Source organism: Nilaparvata lugens, chromosome 8 (assembly GCF_014356525.2).
Source record: "Nilaparvata lugens isolate BPH chromosome 8, ASM1435652v1, whole genome shotgun sequence".
In the NCBI taxonomy this organism is placed as follows: Eukaryota; Metazoa; Arthropoda; class Insecta; order Hemiptera; family Delphacidae; genus Nilaparvata; species Nilaparvata lugens.
This window is the reverse complement of record NC_052511.1, coordinates 27966297-27984014: the sequence shown is the minus strand read 5'-3', so window position 1 is coordinate 27984014 and position 17718 is coordinate 27966297. Positions and strand designations below refer to the sequence as shown.

The 17718-nt window shown below is 35.3% G+C and overlaps 1 protein-coding gene across 5 annotated transcripts in view; it reads left to right on the top strand.

Annotated features, from left to right (window-relative positions):
- The window catches only part of LOC111057980, a 158307-nt gene that overhangs the window by 110722 nt on the left and 29867 nt on the right, over positions 1-17718 (top strand). For 4 of the 5 annotated variants that reach the window (XM_039434424.1, XM_039434423.1, XM_039434422.1 and 1 more), the window contains exons 2-3: positions 12861-13004; positions 16759-16920. In XM_039434424.1, coding sequence (XP_039290358.1) covers positions 12861-13004; positions 16759-16920 — 306 coding nt within the window. Of the gene's footprint in view, positions 1-9767; positions 9912-12860; positions 13005-16758; positions 16921-17718 lie in introns of all 5 variants that reach the window. The other variant, XM_039434421.1, reaches the window with a different exon arrangement.

Genomic DNA, 17718 nt, shown 5'->3' with positions numbered 1-17718 from the left:
GCATGTTAAGGACACCGAGGGCAGTCATGTGCTGAGGGCTGATCGTCATGTGCACGCTACAAGGAGGAGACTTGACATTGACATACCTCGCTGCAGAACCAACAAGAGAAAAGACTCCTTCCCAATCTTTGCACTGCGCCTATACAATGACCTGCCTGCTGGTGTGAAGAACCTGCAGGGTATTGCTTTTAAAAACCGAGTTGAGATCTGGCTGAAGAGGAACCCATTCTACTCAGTCAATGAGTATTTTAATGCTCACAAGGACAATATAGTTTGACCTGTCATCTTACCATTCAACGCCATCTATCCAGTTCCCTGGTCATGGATGTAGAAGGAGGAATTAAGGAATTAAAACCTTTCCTGCATTATATAATTTGGTTTTTATGTGATTAGCCTAATAATGACTACTTATTATTATTTACTTAATTCCTATAGAGAAATATTTTTATTACACAAATTATATTATTATGACTTCTACAACTTCTTTAACAATTATTGACTTGCTGCGTTTTTTTGTGTGCGCTGTGTTAAAGGACATACTGACAGTGTCTTCTTCTGATGCTGACAACTACGTTTAAAATAAACTGTTGTTTCCTTTTCTTGTGTCATTCTCCTTTTCCTGTCATCCTTTTTCTTTCTCAGGAGCTTCCACATTTCTTCCCCGCCTTGTTCGCTCTCTAGGCGCTACTGTCTCCTTTCTTTTTCTCTCTCCTACAGTATATTTATAATCAGCTGGTTCGTTTAGAAGCGGGATCAGGTTCAATAACGAGAGGAAAATCTTTAAAATTTACTTTCAACGAATACGGTAATATTCCTAATTAGAAAAAATGATTTCTCAACTCGAGACATACAGAACAACAAAGGACAACCTGGCCTTGTACTATAAAGCTTACTGTTTCAGAAAGAGCCATACTCTGGTTTGCGGAGATATTTTCTGGCGATGCTGCTCAACTGGATGTCCTACTTCGGTTACTACCTCATCAAAAATTGACTGTGTAAAAGGTTACACTGATAATCATAAGAAGCATCCACCACATCAAATTCCAAAAAATCTTTCGCGTATGCTAGTAAATGGTTTGATTCCCAGTATCAAGCAGCAATTAAAATTCACAAATAGGGCGTCACTAGACTCGTCTCTGGGGTCTTTTCGGAAACCAGTTTGTTTCAATTCTTGCTCCCAGACAGATGAAAACATCCTGAAGACCAAAGATGAATTAATTGGTAGAATAAAACAGCTGACTGAGAGTCAATCAGCCTTAGTGGACGATATACAACGTCTTACCCTGGGGTTAGAGAACAGAAACTCGGCAGAGTTTTCACTTAGAGGTATTATGGTTGATGTAGTATAACAACATATGTTTTGAATTTGTTATTACTGTTACTAAGTCTCCAAACAAACTCATTCCAATTCGAAACCTGTATATTTCAAGTTATTAAAAACCTTTCTTAAGGTATTAAATACTTATGTCGTGTTTACTCTCATTCCTATTACAATTTTAATAACTTGATATTGTAAAATGAATATGATACCGAAGCCAGACAAGTTTAGTGTGGATCCAAACTTATCAACTGCAAGCAAGGAATGGACACATTGGCACAAAACTTTTCAGAACTCCATTACCAGTATTGCACTACAATCATCAGACTCTGAAAAGCTCAAAACACTTATCAACTTTATCACTCCAGATATTTATGAGTACATAAGCGAAAGTGGTACGTATAATGATGCTATATCTACTTTAAGGAGAATCTATGTAAAACCTGTAAATGAAATATTTTCAAGACATAAACTATCTGCACGTCAACAACAGCCTGATGAGACTATTGATCAATATCTTCATGCCTTAAAACTATTAAGTAAGGACTGTGAGTTTAAAGCTGTGACTGCTGAAAGAAATAGGGATGATTATATTCGTGACACATTTATTGCTGGAATGAAGTCTCCTACAATACGCCAGCGTTTACTAGAGAATGTTGCATTAACACTAGAAGAGGCATATAGTCAAGCCAGATCCCTGGAACTTGCATATGCATAATCATTAGCTTTCCAATCTTCATCCCAATTAAATTCAACTTCTTCCCAAAATACTCAAGCAAGCAATCAGAATACTGATTCAGAAAACTGTTTATTAGCTGTTGCTAATGAAAAATGCTATTTTTGTGGTAATCTGAGACATCCTCGGGTCAGCTGCCCAGCTAAAAATACAATTTGTCATAGTTGTGGAAAACAGGGGCACTTTGCTAAGGTCTGCAGGTCGAGTAAATTACAAACCAAACAATCAAAAAAATCGAAAGATATTAAAACTCTATTGACCTAGCAGCTTCGCCCGGAGGATTGACAAAGAGTACAGTACAAGCCCTGGTTAATGGAAAATCTGTCTCTGCTTTGATAGATACAGGGAGTTCTCTGAGTTTTAACAATTCTACTACTCTTAACCTAGGTCTTCCTATAAGACCAGGTAGGGGTACTGTATCAATGGCAACTACATCAATCACATCCAATATAACAGGACAATGCTTAGTAGATCTTGTCATTCTTGATCACTGTTACAAACAAGCAAATCTTTCGGTCTTACCAGAGCTTTGTGCGGATATAATTGTTGGACATGATATTTTGAAAAACCATGAAAGTATTAAAGTAGTTTTTGGTGGAAAAAAGCCGCAGTTAACCGTATGCAGCGTGGCAGCCTCAACTGTAGAACCGGTGTCATTGTTTTCTAATTTAAAACTGGAATGTAAACCAATTGCCATCAAATATCATCGACACAGTACGGATGATTTGAAGTTTATTGAAAATGAAGTAAGTAAAATGCTTAAAGACGATGTTATAGAGCCCAGCATTTCTCCATGGAGAGCTCAAGCGTTAGTGGTTACAAATGAAAATCATAGAAAAAGAATGGTCATTGATTACTCCAAAACTATAAATCGTTTTACATTACTGGATGCTTACCCACTACCAAGAATCGATGATATTGTAAACAAAGTTGCAAATTATGAGTTTTTCAGAACTATCGACTTGAAAAGTGCATACCACCAAATTACGATAAGGAAAGAAGAAAAGCACTACACAGCATTTGAGGAATGTGGTCAACTCTACCAGTTTAAACGCATTCCGTTTGGGGTCACTAATGGAGTGGCAGTGTTCCAACGTGTAATTGACCAAGTTGTCTGAACAGCTACAAGACACTTATGCTTACCTTGATGATGTTACAATCTGTGGCGAAACACAGGAGCAACACAATATAAACTTGAAAAAGTTTATCAACGCTGCAAACAAATACAACCTAACTAGCAATGATGAGAAGTCTTCATTTTCACTGAAATCGATCAACTTGCTGGGCTATCATATATCTAACAAAACTATCAAGCCTGACCCCAGCCGATTGGAACCACTGAAAAATTTACCTCCGCCTAGAGACACTGCATCGCTGAGGAGGACCCTTGGTATGTTTTCACATTATGCATCACTAATACCAGATTATGCCACTAAGGTGATTCCTCTTGCCCGTACTGCATTTCCCTTGTCTAAAGCAGGGTTACAATCGTTTGAAACTATAAAAAGTGAAATAATTGGATCTGTAGTAAGCTGCATTGACCCTGAAGCACAATTCATTGTGGAAACTGATGCATCTGAGAGCACCATTGCTGCTACTTTGACTCAATCAAACCGTCCAGTTGCATTCTTCTCAAGGATACTTTCACCAGCAGAACAAAGACATTCAAGTGTTGAGAAAGAAGCACAAGCCATTGTAGAAGCACTGCGAAAATGGCGTCACTACTTGGTTGGCAAACATTTCAAGCTAATTACTGATCAGAGGTCGGTAGCTTTTATGTTTGATAACAACCATCATGGTTAAGTGAAAAATGAAAAGATAATGAGGTGGAAACTGGAACTGTCTTGTTTTCATTATGATATTGTATATAGACCTGGCAAAGATAATATGGCTGCTGATGCTCTGTCTAGAGTATGTTCTTCAATCCAAAATCAGGAAAATCTATTAGTTGATTTACATGAGTCTCTATGCCACCCAGGCATAACACGGTTGTACCACTGGGTTTGGAGTAAAAACTTACCCTACTCAATTGATGAAATCAGACATATAACAAACTCCTGCAAAGTGTGTGCTGCTGTCAAGCCCAAATTCTTCAAACACAAAGGGACTCTGATTAAAGCCACTTCTGCATTTGAACGGCTAAATATCGATTTCAAAGGCCCTCTGCCTTCATCAAGTCGAAATCGTTATTTATTGGTAATAGTAGATGAGTTTTCACGGTTCCCTTTTGCTTTCCCATGTCCAGACATGTCATCATCTACAGTTAAATCAAAACTGAAAACCCTGTTTTCTACGTTTGGGGTTCCTAGTTACATACATTCAGACAGAGGAACATCATTTATGAGTCAAGACTTGAAAAATTACCTAAACTCGCATGGAATTGCAACTAGCAGAAACAACCCAGCAGGTAATGGACAGGTTGAAAGATATAATGGTATTCTATGGAAAACGATTGAGCTAGCATTAAAATCACTTAATTTAGAAATAAATCAATGGGAGTCAGTTTTAGAAGATGCTCTTAGCTCAACAAGAACATTACTTTGCAAAGCCACAAATCAAACTCCTCATGAGCGTATGTTCTTACACCCACGTAGATCTGGAAACAATGGTGTTTCAGCTCCTTCTTGGCTTCTCAATTCCGGCCCTGTCTATTTAAAAAAATTCAATCGAACATCTAAATATGAGCCACTTGTTGAAGAGGTCCAACTTCTACATGGAAATGCTGAGTATGCACATGTAAAGCTACCTGATGGAAGAGAAACCACAGTATCAACATGTCATCTTGCTCCAGTTGGAGAGTACGAAAACAGAGATCACGAAGAACAAACCAATTCTGAAAATGATGAAAATTCTCAATTACCAACTTCCGAACCTGAACTTGAATACTTCCATAATCCTCAAGCAACCCAAAACCAAGAAAACGAAACTAGTACTACTGCCGAGAGCTTACAACCTAGACAACAGACTACTGGAAAAGAAAATCAAAATACATATCCAAGAAGAAGTTTTAGAAATAGAAGACCTCCTAATTATTTGAATGACTACATTCATTAACTCTTTGGGGGGACGAATGTAGTATAACAACATATGTTTTGAATTTGTTATTACTGTTACTAAGTCTCCAAACAAACTCATTCCAATTCGAAACCTGTATAGTTCAAGTTATTAAAAACCTATCTTAAGGTATTAAATACTTATGTCGTGTTTACTCTCATTCCTATTACAGTTGATAAGAGTACAACTGTCGAGTTGCCTACTGATTTTTGTGAAAATTGTCAGAGTATTAATATAAATAACAAAAAACTTAAAGTAGAGATTGATTCCTTGACGAAGACAGTTATATCCATGATGATCTCTATGGAGACATTGGAAGTGGACAACAATACTTTAAGAAATGAGGTAGACACACATAAAAAAGAAGCTGATAAATGGAGGGCACATCATGATAGCTCATGTGCCATGTCTTATAAACTTACCGGTAGTCCTATAAAGTTGCACAATAGGTTTTCACTGTTGTCAGTAGACAAGTCATCAACAGCCCATAGAGTGCCAATGAACTCACACATTCACAAGTCACCGACAACGTCGTAAAAACAAAACTCGATATCCTAGGCATAATAAAACTACAAATTCAGCTAGAAGCTCAGAAAAAGTAGAATCTTGCAGTGTTGGAGCTGGAGATGTCTGCAATTTGGCGCTAAATTTTAGAAGGCGGCCAATTTCGGGTAGCAGAATCAGACTATTTTCTGCTAGCCAAGGTAGAAGACTAAACCAGCTGTTATCAGAAAGGACTGAGGCTCAAATCACCAGTATACTGAAGCCAGGGGCATTGTTTAAATCAGTTATTTCTGAGTGTGACAAAGAATGTGGATCTATGTCGGCGCGTGACATGACGGTGCTGATGGGTGGCACAAATGACTGTTTGACGGGTTGCCATGAAAGCTACCTAAGCACTCTTATAATGCAGCTTCAGAATTTGACACACACTCGTGTTTTCTTAGCGAATGTACCATGCCGATACGATCTTCCATTGTCTTCACCTATCAATGCCACAATAATAAAAGTTGATGAAACGCTGAAGGTGCTCGTCAACCGCTTCACGAACGTCAAATTGCTCAATGTGCATGGACTGGGTAGACGCTTCTACACCCGTCATGGGTTGCATTTGAACTTGACTGGAAAGCGAGTCATTGCTGATAGGATTGTCCAGTGCTTTTCAACTGACCATGTTGCAGAACCTCATAACAAAATAGACATTAATGGAAGAACTTGTAATGACGCCACCTCGACAGACGAACATCCACTCCGGCAGGTGTTATCAGCAGATTCAAACTCAAGTGAAAGTGACAAACAACAGCTGAAGAACTCGATTGAAAGATGTGATGACAGTGAACTGATAACTGACACAGGTGATACGACTTTTTTAGATCTAAAGTAAATCTTAATTTAATGCATTGGAACATTCACGGTATTACACAAAGCTACAAAGTAGATGAAATTAACCCATTTTTTGACTCTTTAAACACTAGGCCCGATATTGTCTGTCACAAGGAGCATTGGGTGAAGGACAGTAATATGTTCCTATTGCATAGGTTTCACAGCTTCAAACTTATTTATAATTATTGTAGAACTAAGAGAATTAGAGGAGGTTCCTGTATACTTGCAAGAAATTATATGGACTGTGAATTAACCAAACAGTTTGAAAAATTTAGTATAGAGCAATCTTTTGAGTGTTGTGGTGCTAAAATTAATGGAGATATGAACATCATTATTATAAATATTTATAGATCACCTATCAACTCAAAAATATCATGGAATCTTTTTTTTAAACAGCTCAATAAGTTGTTAGAATTTTGTAGTAGAAAATTTCCAAAGTATAAACGAATTCCTTCTTGATATTTTAATATAGACGTACTGAGAGATACAGTATCCCGGTCTAGATTGGTTGATTTACTTAACTCATATAACTTGCACTTACATATCACCGACGCAACTAGACTTGACAACATAGCTTCCGATTTTGCTCTGGACCAATGCAGTGCATCAATTATCAACACAAATCTGTCAGACCATACAACACAGATGATAAAATATTCCAAAAAAACTTCTGGTACACGATAAAGAAAATAAATCGACTAAGGAAAACAAAAAGAAAGTAACTAAAACAATCAGAGTATTCTCAGATATGAATATTAACAACTTCATTACAATTTTATCAAGTGAAAACTGGGATTCCTTTTTCATATGAGCACAATGATCTCAGATTCAAATGTATTGTACAATAAATTCCACACAATGACAAATTTATACTTAAAGCAATCATTTCTGCGTAAAATTATAACAAACCATAAATCACGCAACAATATTGATAAAGGCTGGATTACTTTAGGTATTCGTACATTGTGTGCCAGAGCTAGGGAATTACACTCTCAATCCAGACTACTTGACTGTCCTGAACTCAGAGCATATGCGAGACAGTACAAAAGAATTCTAAATAGGTGCATTAGACAGGCTAAAATATTATACAACAGTAACAGAATACGTCAGGCTGATAACAAAACAAAAATGGCTTGGAAAATAGTTAAACAAGAGACACAAGAAGGAGGGAAAGAGTTGAAATTGTCAAAAGTATTCAATTATGCTCAAATTGAATCAACATTAAATTCATTCAATCAGTTTTTTTTCAAAAAATTGTGACACATTGAACTTAAATACAGACATGAAAGCTGCTTTTGAGTATTGTAATAGACAACCAAACACAAACAGCATTTTAGTTTATTTTGCTCAGGTGATGGAACATTGGATAATTACCTTAATAAAGGAAATTAAAGCATCCAGAGCACCTGGCTGGGATGAGTTTCCCCCTTTTCTTTTAAAAAAATGTGCTATCCAAATAATTAAAACTCTAACTTTTCTCATTAATCAATCTTTTAAGCATGGTGTGTTTCCTGACATTTTAAAATATAGTAATGTGTTACCCTTTCTTAAAAAAGGAGATGCCAATGATCTGAGTAATTATAGACCAGTTGCAGACTGTCTGTATTCTCAAAGATATATGAGATGGGAGTTGTATCTAGGTTGACTGTTCATTTCGAGAATAATGGATTATTTGTTGAAGACCAGTTTGGATTTCGTAAAAAGAAGGACATTTCTGGAGCAATCTATGATTTTGTCAAATATATGTGTTGCAGTTGTATAAATATAAATGTTGTGTACAGTTGCAATTGATCGATCGCAGCATGCTGCTGGCATATTCTGCGATCTTTCAAAAGCTTTTGACTGTGTAAGTCATGAAATCCTGCTAGAAAAATTGAGTTTTTATGGAATAGCAGACACAGCTCTAAGATGGCTCCGCTCCTATCTTTCCAACAGGAAGCAATGTGTGAGAGATCCATCTTCTGCTAAATGTTCATCATTTACCAGGGTCCCAAATGGAATAGGTACCACAAGGATCTGTCCTCGGACCTTTGCTCTTTTTGGTGTATATTAATGATTTACCTAAGGCAACAACCAATTCAAAGTTAATTATGTATGCGGATGACACAACTTGTATAGCATCGAACGCTGATCAGATCACACTGGTAACTCAATTGAAGAATACACTTATAGAAATCAACGAGTGGTTTAAAGTAAATGGACTTTCCTTAAATTGCAGTAAAACACACCTTATACAATTTCGTTCCATACTCAATCAAATGAGGATAGACGAGACTCACCTTTCAACCATTAGAAATAACTTAATACTCTCCTCCTCAACTAAATTCTTGGGACTTGTAATCGACCAGAATTTTTCCTGGAAGGAGCACATTAAGAATTTGATGAAAAAATTGAACCAAGCCTATTTTGTGATTTCAGCTCTTTCCAACTTACTCGACAGAAACACATTATTGACCGTCTATTATGCATATGTTTACTACCACTTGAGCTACGGCACAATATTTTGGGGTAATTCTGTAGACAGCCGTAGAATTTTCATCATGCAGAATAAAAAAGATATTGAGAGTCATCTGTAGACTGAGATCAAGGGACTCATGTAAAGCATTTTTCAAAGACCTTAAAATACTCACACTTCCTGCCATTTACATTTACCAGCTAGTAGTTTTTGTTAAAGTAAATATCAGTAAGTTCCAATTTTGTACAGATAATCATAGATAGGCTATAGAAATATATCTATAAAAATAGAAATATCATTGCATTTCCAATCCATAGAAATGTAGCTTTTGAAAAAACTCCCATTTTATTCAGGAATGAAACTCTATAATAGGCTGCCAACAAACATTCGAAACATTGAATCAGTCATTCTATTCAAGCAGACAGTCAAAAACATTTTATTAAAGAAAAGCCTTTACGCAATCACAGAATTTTATTAACAAGAAAATTGTTTTATATATATATATATATATATATTTATTTATTTATTTATTTATATATATAGTATATATCATTACCTTCCTTAATGATACTTGACACTTCCTGAATAAATATTTTATTTTTTGATTGTATGTATTATAGTATTAGTACTGACAAGTTACCTGTCAAATGGGATTATTCCCAAAATTGATGTAATGTAATGATTATTAATAAATAAATTATATAGTTAGGAGTTAATTATCAATTGTTTAAAAAATTAGTACCTAATATTATGTGCTATTTGCGATTTTTTGTTGAAATTATTCTATTAAATAACATGATGTTATTGTTGATTTGTTGCAGATCTGGGACAGTATGTTGGAGCACCCTGCGAAGACAGCTGTGACTCGAAGCTGTTGCACGTCGTCTGTGACAAGGACACTTTACGCTGCGAATGCGAGAGAGCCTACCCTGTGCACATCGGTCCTTTCAAGGGTTGTGCTAAACGTGAGTCACTCAATTGCATAATCGTTCCCAGGTAGCACACCTACGTGTTTCCAACGTTGAAATTTGGTTGTTGAGGTCGAATAACCGTTAGCGGTTGAATTTTTCAACGTTTTAAATACAACATTGTTTTCAACGGTTGATCTCTCGTTAAAAACACGTTGAAAACGAGCTTCCAATTCCACCACTCACAGCGCTACAGTATGTAGTCCTTACAAAAACGGATCTAGCAACTTTCGTCAACGACCGATCGACGCCATTTCATCTTCATGTTAGAAATTATTTTCATCACGTTGATGAAAGCTGTGAACTCTTTTAGAAGTGTCTACCCATTCCACTTTGACTTGGTAAGTTTCTTTAATTTATTATTTTTATTTAAAAAATGAGATTGTTTGGTGATTTATTGTCTAAACTTGAAAACAAATATTGTGTGTTATTTAGCCTACACTTGTTTACATTCGAGGTTAGGGTTAGGTATATTTGTTAACTGGGCTCTAATTTAATATATTAAAAATTAATATAATACAATAAGCTTGGTTTTAAGTATTGTACATGTAGCCTACTACTTAACTTCCAAATAAATTACAATTACTTTGATTTCTACACAAATATTTTCGGTACTTGAGTATTAAACGGAGGCCACCTAACCTACAGAAATATTTCGTACGGGATACCATAAATAACTACATAATTGGAAATCTATTAATCTATCTGTTAATCTATTAAAGTGTGTTCTTTCCAATTATGTAGTTATTTATGGTATCCCGTACGAAATATTTCTGTAGGTTAGGTGGCCTCCGTTTAATACTCAAGTACCATATTTTCATTATGCTATCTATGTATTGTTTTTGTCACAGGACTGCTTGTGTTGAGAAATTGAATGAAACTTAATAATATAATGAAAAATATAAATTTTTAAAACATAACCCAATTTAACCTGCAAACAATGGAAGTCTGTTGCTATGGCACTAATAAATTGTCTATGTAGGCTAACATCAAAGTGATTGCTTTTAACAAGTTCAGTACCAATTATTAACTCGGTGATCCAAAAAATTAAAAACGGGTGCCCGGAGTTCACCTCATAAATATTAACATTTTCCAAATATCGTCATTCCATGGTGACGAAATTTAGCTTAAACTTGTTCATTTTAAAATTTAATTTCCAATTAATTTATGAATGTCTACAACTCATATGTCAAGGATATTTTTGATTAATTTCATTGTGATTTTAACTTTTGGTCTAGGTTTACAAAATTTAGTAGGCCAATAAAAAATGGTTAAAATATCGGCATACAACTGTTTTTTTTCATAAAACTAAGTATGTACCTACAGTAACTATTACATTTTACTCATAAATCTAAAAAGTAACTTTTTTACCGTTTTTATATAGAGCCTTATTTAGTTCTATAGGCCTAATGAAAGAGGAGTATTTCAAGTTAAAATTCGTCTATGCTACAAAATTTGGAAACCCAATATTCATACTTTATTCTTAGTCAATTTGAATGTTTGAATGAATATCTAAAAAACAGTCATCACCTCGCCTTGTGATTCAAAATATCAATGTGTATAACAAAATATTAGATGTGCACTTGAAAAAAATTTTTGTACTTGTCCCTTTATCCCTTTTGTCTCTTTTAACCATGCAACACCTGTATCAAATAATAACTCCTATGTGGTGGCAAAATTTCATCTGCCTTCATATTTATAGAATTTCTCATTAAAATTTATATTACCTTATGTTTCAGATTCTATCAAACAATCTTGTGGGTCGACTGTGGGCATTAAGACCCAATTGAAGACGCTATTAAGGATTGGCTAAAATATGGGACAGTATATGAGTATTTTCAGTGGAGAAAAAAAAACAATCTAATTTTGTCGGTAATTAAAAATATCAAGGTATAAAATAAAATATTTAAACACATTAATATTTATGTTTATATTTATATTTATTTTACACAAATATTTAATAAAATATTAAAGTATTATGAAATGAAAGTGGAAAGTTATTTTGAAAGTTCCTTTCTATACATTGTAATAAAATATTTGTTAGGCTATTACATAAATCACAAACAATCATCATACCTGAAAACTAAAATGTAGGGGGGTTTATACGATGCCAATTGACAAGACAATAATATTGTCTTCTGAAATGTACAGCTGGTGTAAATTATCAATTGAATCTTTTAATTCTAAAACCATCATCTAGGCATGGCTAAATAAAAACTAATTGACAACATCAGCTGACGGTTTAAGAAGACAATTATTATTGTTTTGCCAATTGGCATAGTTTAAACCTGGCATAAATGTCAAGTAAAAATTTAGATGATCTATATTATTTGCTAGAAAGAATTGAGCTATTTTTACTCACCACAGATGAAATTATCATACTAAAATTCAAGATTTTTAAACAACTGCTGAATTCTTGAAATAATAGTTTTAAGTTAGGTATGTTTCTTACAGACATAAAATGTTTTTGAGCTTTGCAGAGTATATTAAATTACCATGGTAATTTGGTTGTAACCATCTCAGTTTTTTAAACAAACTGTTATCATACTAATTTTTGTGGATCAAAATTGAAGTAATATGGAAATAGAAAGAAAAATAAAAATCTCAGTACCCTTTTTGAATCATTTAAATAATGATTAATAATAGTGATTAAATAATTCAAAAAGGGTACTGAGATTTTTATTTTTCTTTCTAGTTCTATAAAAAGTAGCCCTATACAGAAAAGAGATGAAGTAATATGGTTTTTATTGTGTGTTTTTAATGTCACCTTACCAATGTACCGCATTGCACGGTAATATTTCTGTTACATGAAATCATATGTAAATAAATGGAAATATGATTTCGTATTTTCATCTCTTTTCAAATGATTTTAGAAATATTACCATGTAATTGATAAGGTACCGGTTCAAAAGTATGGCTAATTCAACGTCTATTTATAGTTGCAGAATCTGGGACAGTATGTTGGAGCACCCTGCGAAGACAGCTGTGACTCGAAGCTGTTGCACGTGGTCTGTGACAAGGACACTTTACGCTGCGAATGCGAGAGAGCCTACCCTGTGCACATCGGTCCTTTCAAGGGTTGTGCTAAACGTGAGTCACTCAATTGCATAATCGTTCCTTGTTGTAATATGTTAAATTTCTGCATTAAGTACCGTAAGTCTTGACTTATTTCTAAGGAGTGAGTCAACTTGGTGAATTGAATCCTGACAAAGTAGACACACCATGAGGTGGCCCCTGGCTTTCAATTGAAACAATGTCAGCCAGGAGACATTTCGTGGAACGGCTAGTTTAAAAAATGTTCGCCGCATATCTTGACTTTGATCAATGCTGAAGCATGTTACAAGAACTGGTGGTAAGCTGCGTTTCAATAGTCTATTTCTTCTATTTTGAAATAATTATTTATTTTGTAAATTAATTATTTTCAGTCAAAAATCGGGGGTTTTGAAAATGAACTGGGAATTTTAGGGTGTATTTCGATTAGCCCAGGTGTTTGATTATCCCAGGTGCTCGATTAGTCCAGGTGTTCGATTACCCCAGGTCGGACTTCCCCGATTAGACCAGGACCTGGTATAATCGAACTACTGGGTTAATAATCAAAGCATTCTGTCTATTAACCCAGTAGTTCGATTATACCAGGTCATCTAAACGATAAAGTACAATCGAGCCCATGTCTCGATTAGACCAGGTTTCGTTTATACCACCTGGTACAATCAATGAAACAAATCAAATTTCATTCACCAACACTGAAGCTTGTTCTAAAAACTATTTTCTAATGCAAAAAAAAGAAGTTTTTTCAAATATAAGCTTGTGCGCTTGATTGATAATCGTTTTTCAAATGAATGATTTGATACGAGCAATTGATATACAATAATTAATCACCATATCAGATTATATAAAATGTGTGAGGCTTGCTTCCAAATGACATTGCTCACATTGTCATTGATTTGTAATGATTCTGAATAACAAATATCAATAATTATTGGATACCTATTGAGAAGATGTTTCAACAATGAGGACGAACAAAGCTTGATCCGATTTCGGCAAGCGGCAAATTATTTTCTCATTTTAATAGTTATTTGTATATCTAGAGTGGAAAGTACTGTTTTTTCTCCCTGAGGGAAAAGTTTGAAGGCCGAGACAAAGCCGAGTGCAACAATTTTCCTGAGGGAGAAAAAACATTTTTTACTCGTGTTATACACAACATTTTTCCTCCACCTACATTTTCATAAAAACTGCGAATAAAATAATTTTTAAAAACGTACGTGACCAAACAATGTGTTACAACATAATCTAAAAATCTGGTGTGGCGCACTCACATAACTTTCCTTGCCGTTATGAAAATTGATCACCTGACGCTAGTGTTCTCGCGCATCTCAAGTCTTTACTATTCAGAGATATGAGACAGCTGGTGATAGAACAATAACGCTGGAGACACACGAGGTCTTCTATCTCTTCGTAGTGAATGATTTAATAGAACCAACAGTTGCCAACAGTTTACAATTTAATAATGACATTTTCACGAATTTCAAGCTTATTTTCAATTTTAGGTGAAAATGTTACTGAACATTAATTTATTGCAGAAATTTTCATGTTCAATCTTTTCTACTTGAAAATTTTTGTTTAAATTGTATATGAAGGCTGATAATTGAGAATCTGAAATCAAACTTTGTATAGATGGGGCGGAGCTCCTGAAATTTTTACAGATATAGGACTTGTTGCAGTTGATAGAGCTTATCAATGACTATTTCAGGTATGAATTTGATCAAAATCGTTTGAGCCGTTTTCGAGAAAATCGCGAAAAACCCTGTTTTTGACAACATTTTCGCCATTTTAGCCGCCATCTTGGATTGCATTTGATCGAAATTGTTCGTGTCGGATCCATAGTGTAAGGACCTTACGTTCCAAATTTCAAGTCATTCCGTTAACTGGGAGATGAGATATCGTGTACACAGACACACACACACACACACACACACACACACACACACACACACACACACACACACACACACACACACACACACACATACAGACCAATACCCAAAAACCACTTTTTCGGACTCAGGGGACCTTGAAACGTATAGAAATTTAGAAATTGGGGTACCTTAATTTTTTCGGAAAGCAATACTTTCCTTACCTAATTTAATAGGGGAAGGAAAGTAAAAAGTAAACAGAAACAGCTGGCTTGTAATCACAGTTCTCCGCCGACAGCGCTGTGCCTCGTGCGCTATATGTCGGCAAAAGTTGTAACAACAATGGCCGCCACAACTACAGCTATGATGAAGTTCCTCTTCCAAATTTGATTAGTTAATGAGGAATATTCGTTGGCTGGTATTTTGAATGACATGGAAAAAAATTATACATCTTTTTTAGTATAGTGATATGAAGCTTGTAATAATTTTAGCATACAAACATAAATTTCATATATTGATCAAATTTCTGGTTGAGGTATTGAATTTAGTTGGTTTAATGACTACTCTATATGCTTCCTCATCTGAGCTTAGACCTTCTAACCTATTTCAAATGTACGTTTTTAAAATAGAGATGCTTCCCATGTTATTTAAATTGAATTACTTTTACGCTCTAGGGAGTTTTCCTGTTTTTTCCGCCCGAGAGCGAAAAAGTGACACTCTAGTGAGTAAAGTGACACTTCAGTTCCAGGGAGTAAACACTTTGGACAGGGGGAGCACTTTAGACAGTAGGTGGAGGAAATAGTATATTTCGCACCTAGGGCCGAAAATAAGACTTTTCCGGCTCGAAATCGGTTTTCAAGTCCGAGGCCGTAGGCCGAGGACTAGAAAAGATTGAGAGCCGGAAAAACATTTTTGCCCATGGTGAGAACGTTATTTTTCGCCACACAGAAAAATAAACAATATATATATGAGAATAATTGTTTATTAGGCACTTCCGAAAGCAAAACAGGAAGGTCATAGCCCTAGCAAATCTGAGGTAATCTGAATATCAGGAAATTGTCCAAGTATTTTTATTTTTTATTCTGATTTGTCTAAATAACCTCAAATATTATGTTTTATTATGTAAGAGGTTGAGTTTATACTTTTTATTCTTCCAAATGACAATAAGATGATATTATTATAAATGTTTTGATTCTTGAATAATAAACACAAATAATGGAAAGTTTTTTGATCAGCTGTGTCTTAGCACACTTGAAATTTGGCCAATCTGAATCTCAACGTCAACAATGCTTGTTGTCGTTGACTTCGGAAGTTTAGGTTAGAAGTTCTATCCTACTCTGAAAATCGAATTTGAATAGTTTATAATATATATCTTATCTGTATTTTATTCATACAAATAAAATGATAGTATCTTATTGCAGAATACTTATTCAATTCTAGAAGCATAAACTGATTCCGTTTCATAAACCATTTTGTAAACACGTTCACATCAAATCAGAATCAGCTGACTTCAAGGTTATTTTACAGCCCTAGGGCCGATCACTGGAGACTACTGTCTAGTATTACTGCTTTGGCCAGGTGTGAGCGTGAGAACGGCACATTATGAAAGACTACCAGCGTTACATAGCTTCACGAAAAAGAACTACTTAGACTCTCGGTTATAGTTAACACTGAAATTTGGAACATAAACGCCCTATACTATGGGATATCAACTAATGCTATCTCTTCTCCATGCTCCTATTTATTCTAAATGACCTACTCTTCAATGTGAAGCTGATTCTATACCATGGGATATCTTCTTATGTTATTTCTCTATGGTAGGAGTAAGTCATTGAAGAGTAATAGTAAGTCTTACTATTCGCTGAAAATGAATGTCATTTCTGTTTGCTCTAACATTATCATTGATTATGTTTTGTGTTGTTGCATTGCAGCGGTGCGACTCGGCGAGCAGTGTTTCTACTACCAGACATGCAGCTTCACAGACCAGAACGCGGCCTGCATTCAGATTCGACACAACGCGATCTGCCAGTGCAAGCCTGGCTTCCATACGGTGACCCTGCAGCGGCCCAACAAACGTGTCTTTTGTACTCAAGGTCAGTGCTCATATAGCTCTCAGTTTCTTAGAAATTGATAGAGAACGCTAGACGAATGAAGTTGCAAGACATCTCAACTTACATTCATTTCTTCAAGCCATGACCAGTCGTTGTACTGATGAATACATTTTTTAATTGAAAAACACAAAGGTTGATAATAACCTGTTGGCACAACCTGTTGCCAAGCTCAGTGCCATATTACCAATATACTCCTAGTGCAGTTTTGGAGAATGCTACTCACAAGCTGCACTGGGATAGGTCAGTTCTCACAGACAAAACAATAGCCCACAGTAGACCGGACATCATACTCATAGATAAGCAGAAACAGACCACCTTCCTCATAGACATTGGCATTCCTAATACATACAGTATAAAACAGTATAGTGAGGAGAAAGTTGTCAAATACCTGTCATTGGTAGATTATATAAAGCAGCTGTGGAATCAGGAAAACGTAACAATTGTTCCATTATTGATTTCAGCAACAGGGTTGGTACCTAAAGATATGGCTGAAAGTTGGGATTGTCTGCATGGGTTTCAAACCTGATGCAAAAAGCAATCATACTATTCACAACACCAATTGTTCGAAGTTTCTTGAATATTCCACAATAGAAAAAGTGCAATTTTGATTAGTAGCCAATTCCACCTTCTTACCCAGTAAAATGGAGGCAAAACACACATAATAATGATATTCAATATATACCTATTTATTTATTCATGAGCAGGCGTAGTCGGCGCTCCGCAAGGGCCTGTGAAAAGCACCAGTAAATTGAATTGTAGTTCTATAGTTAAATGCTGAAA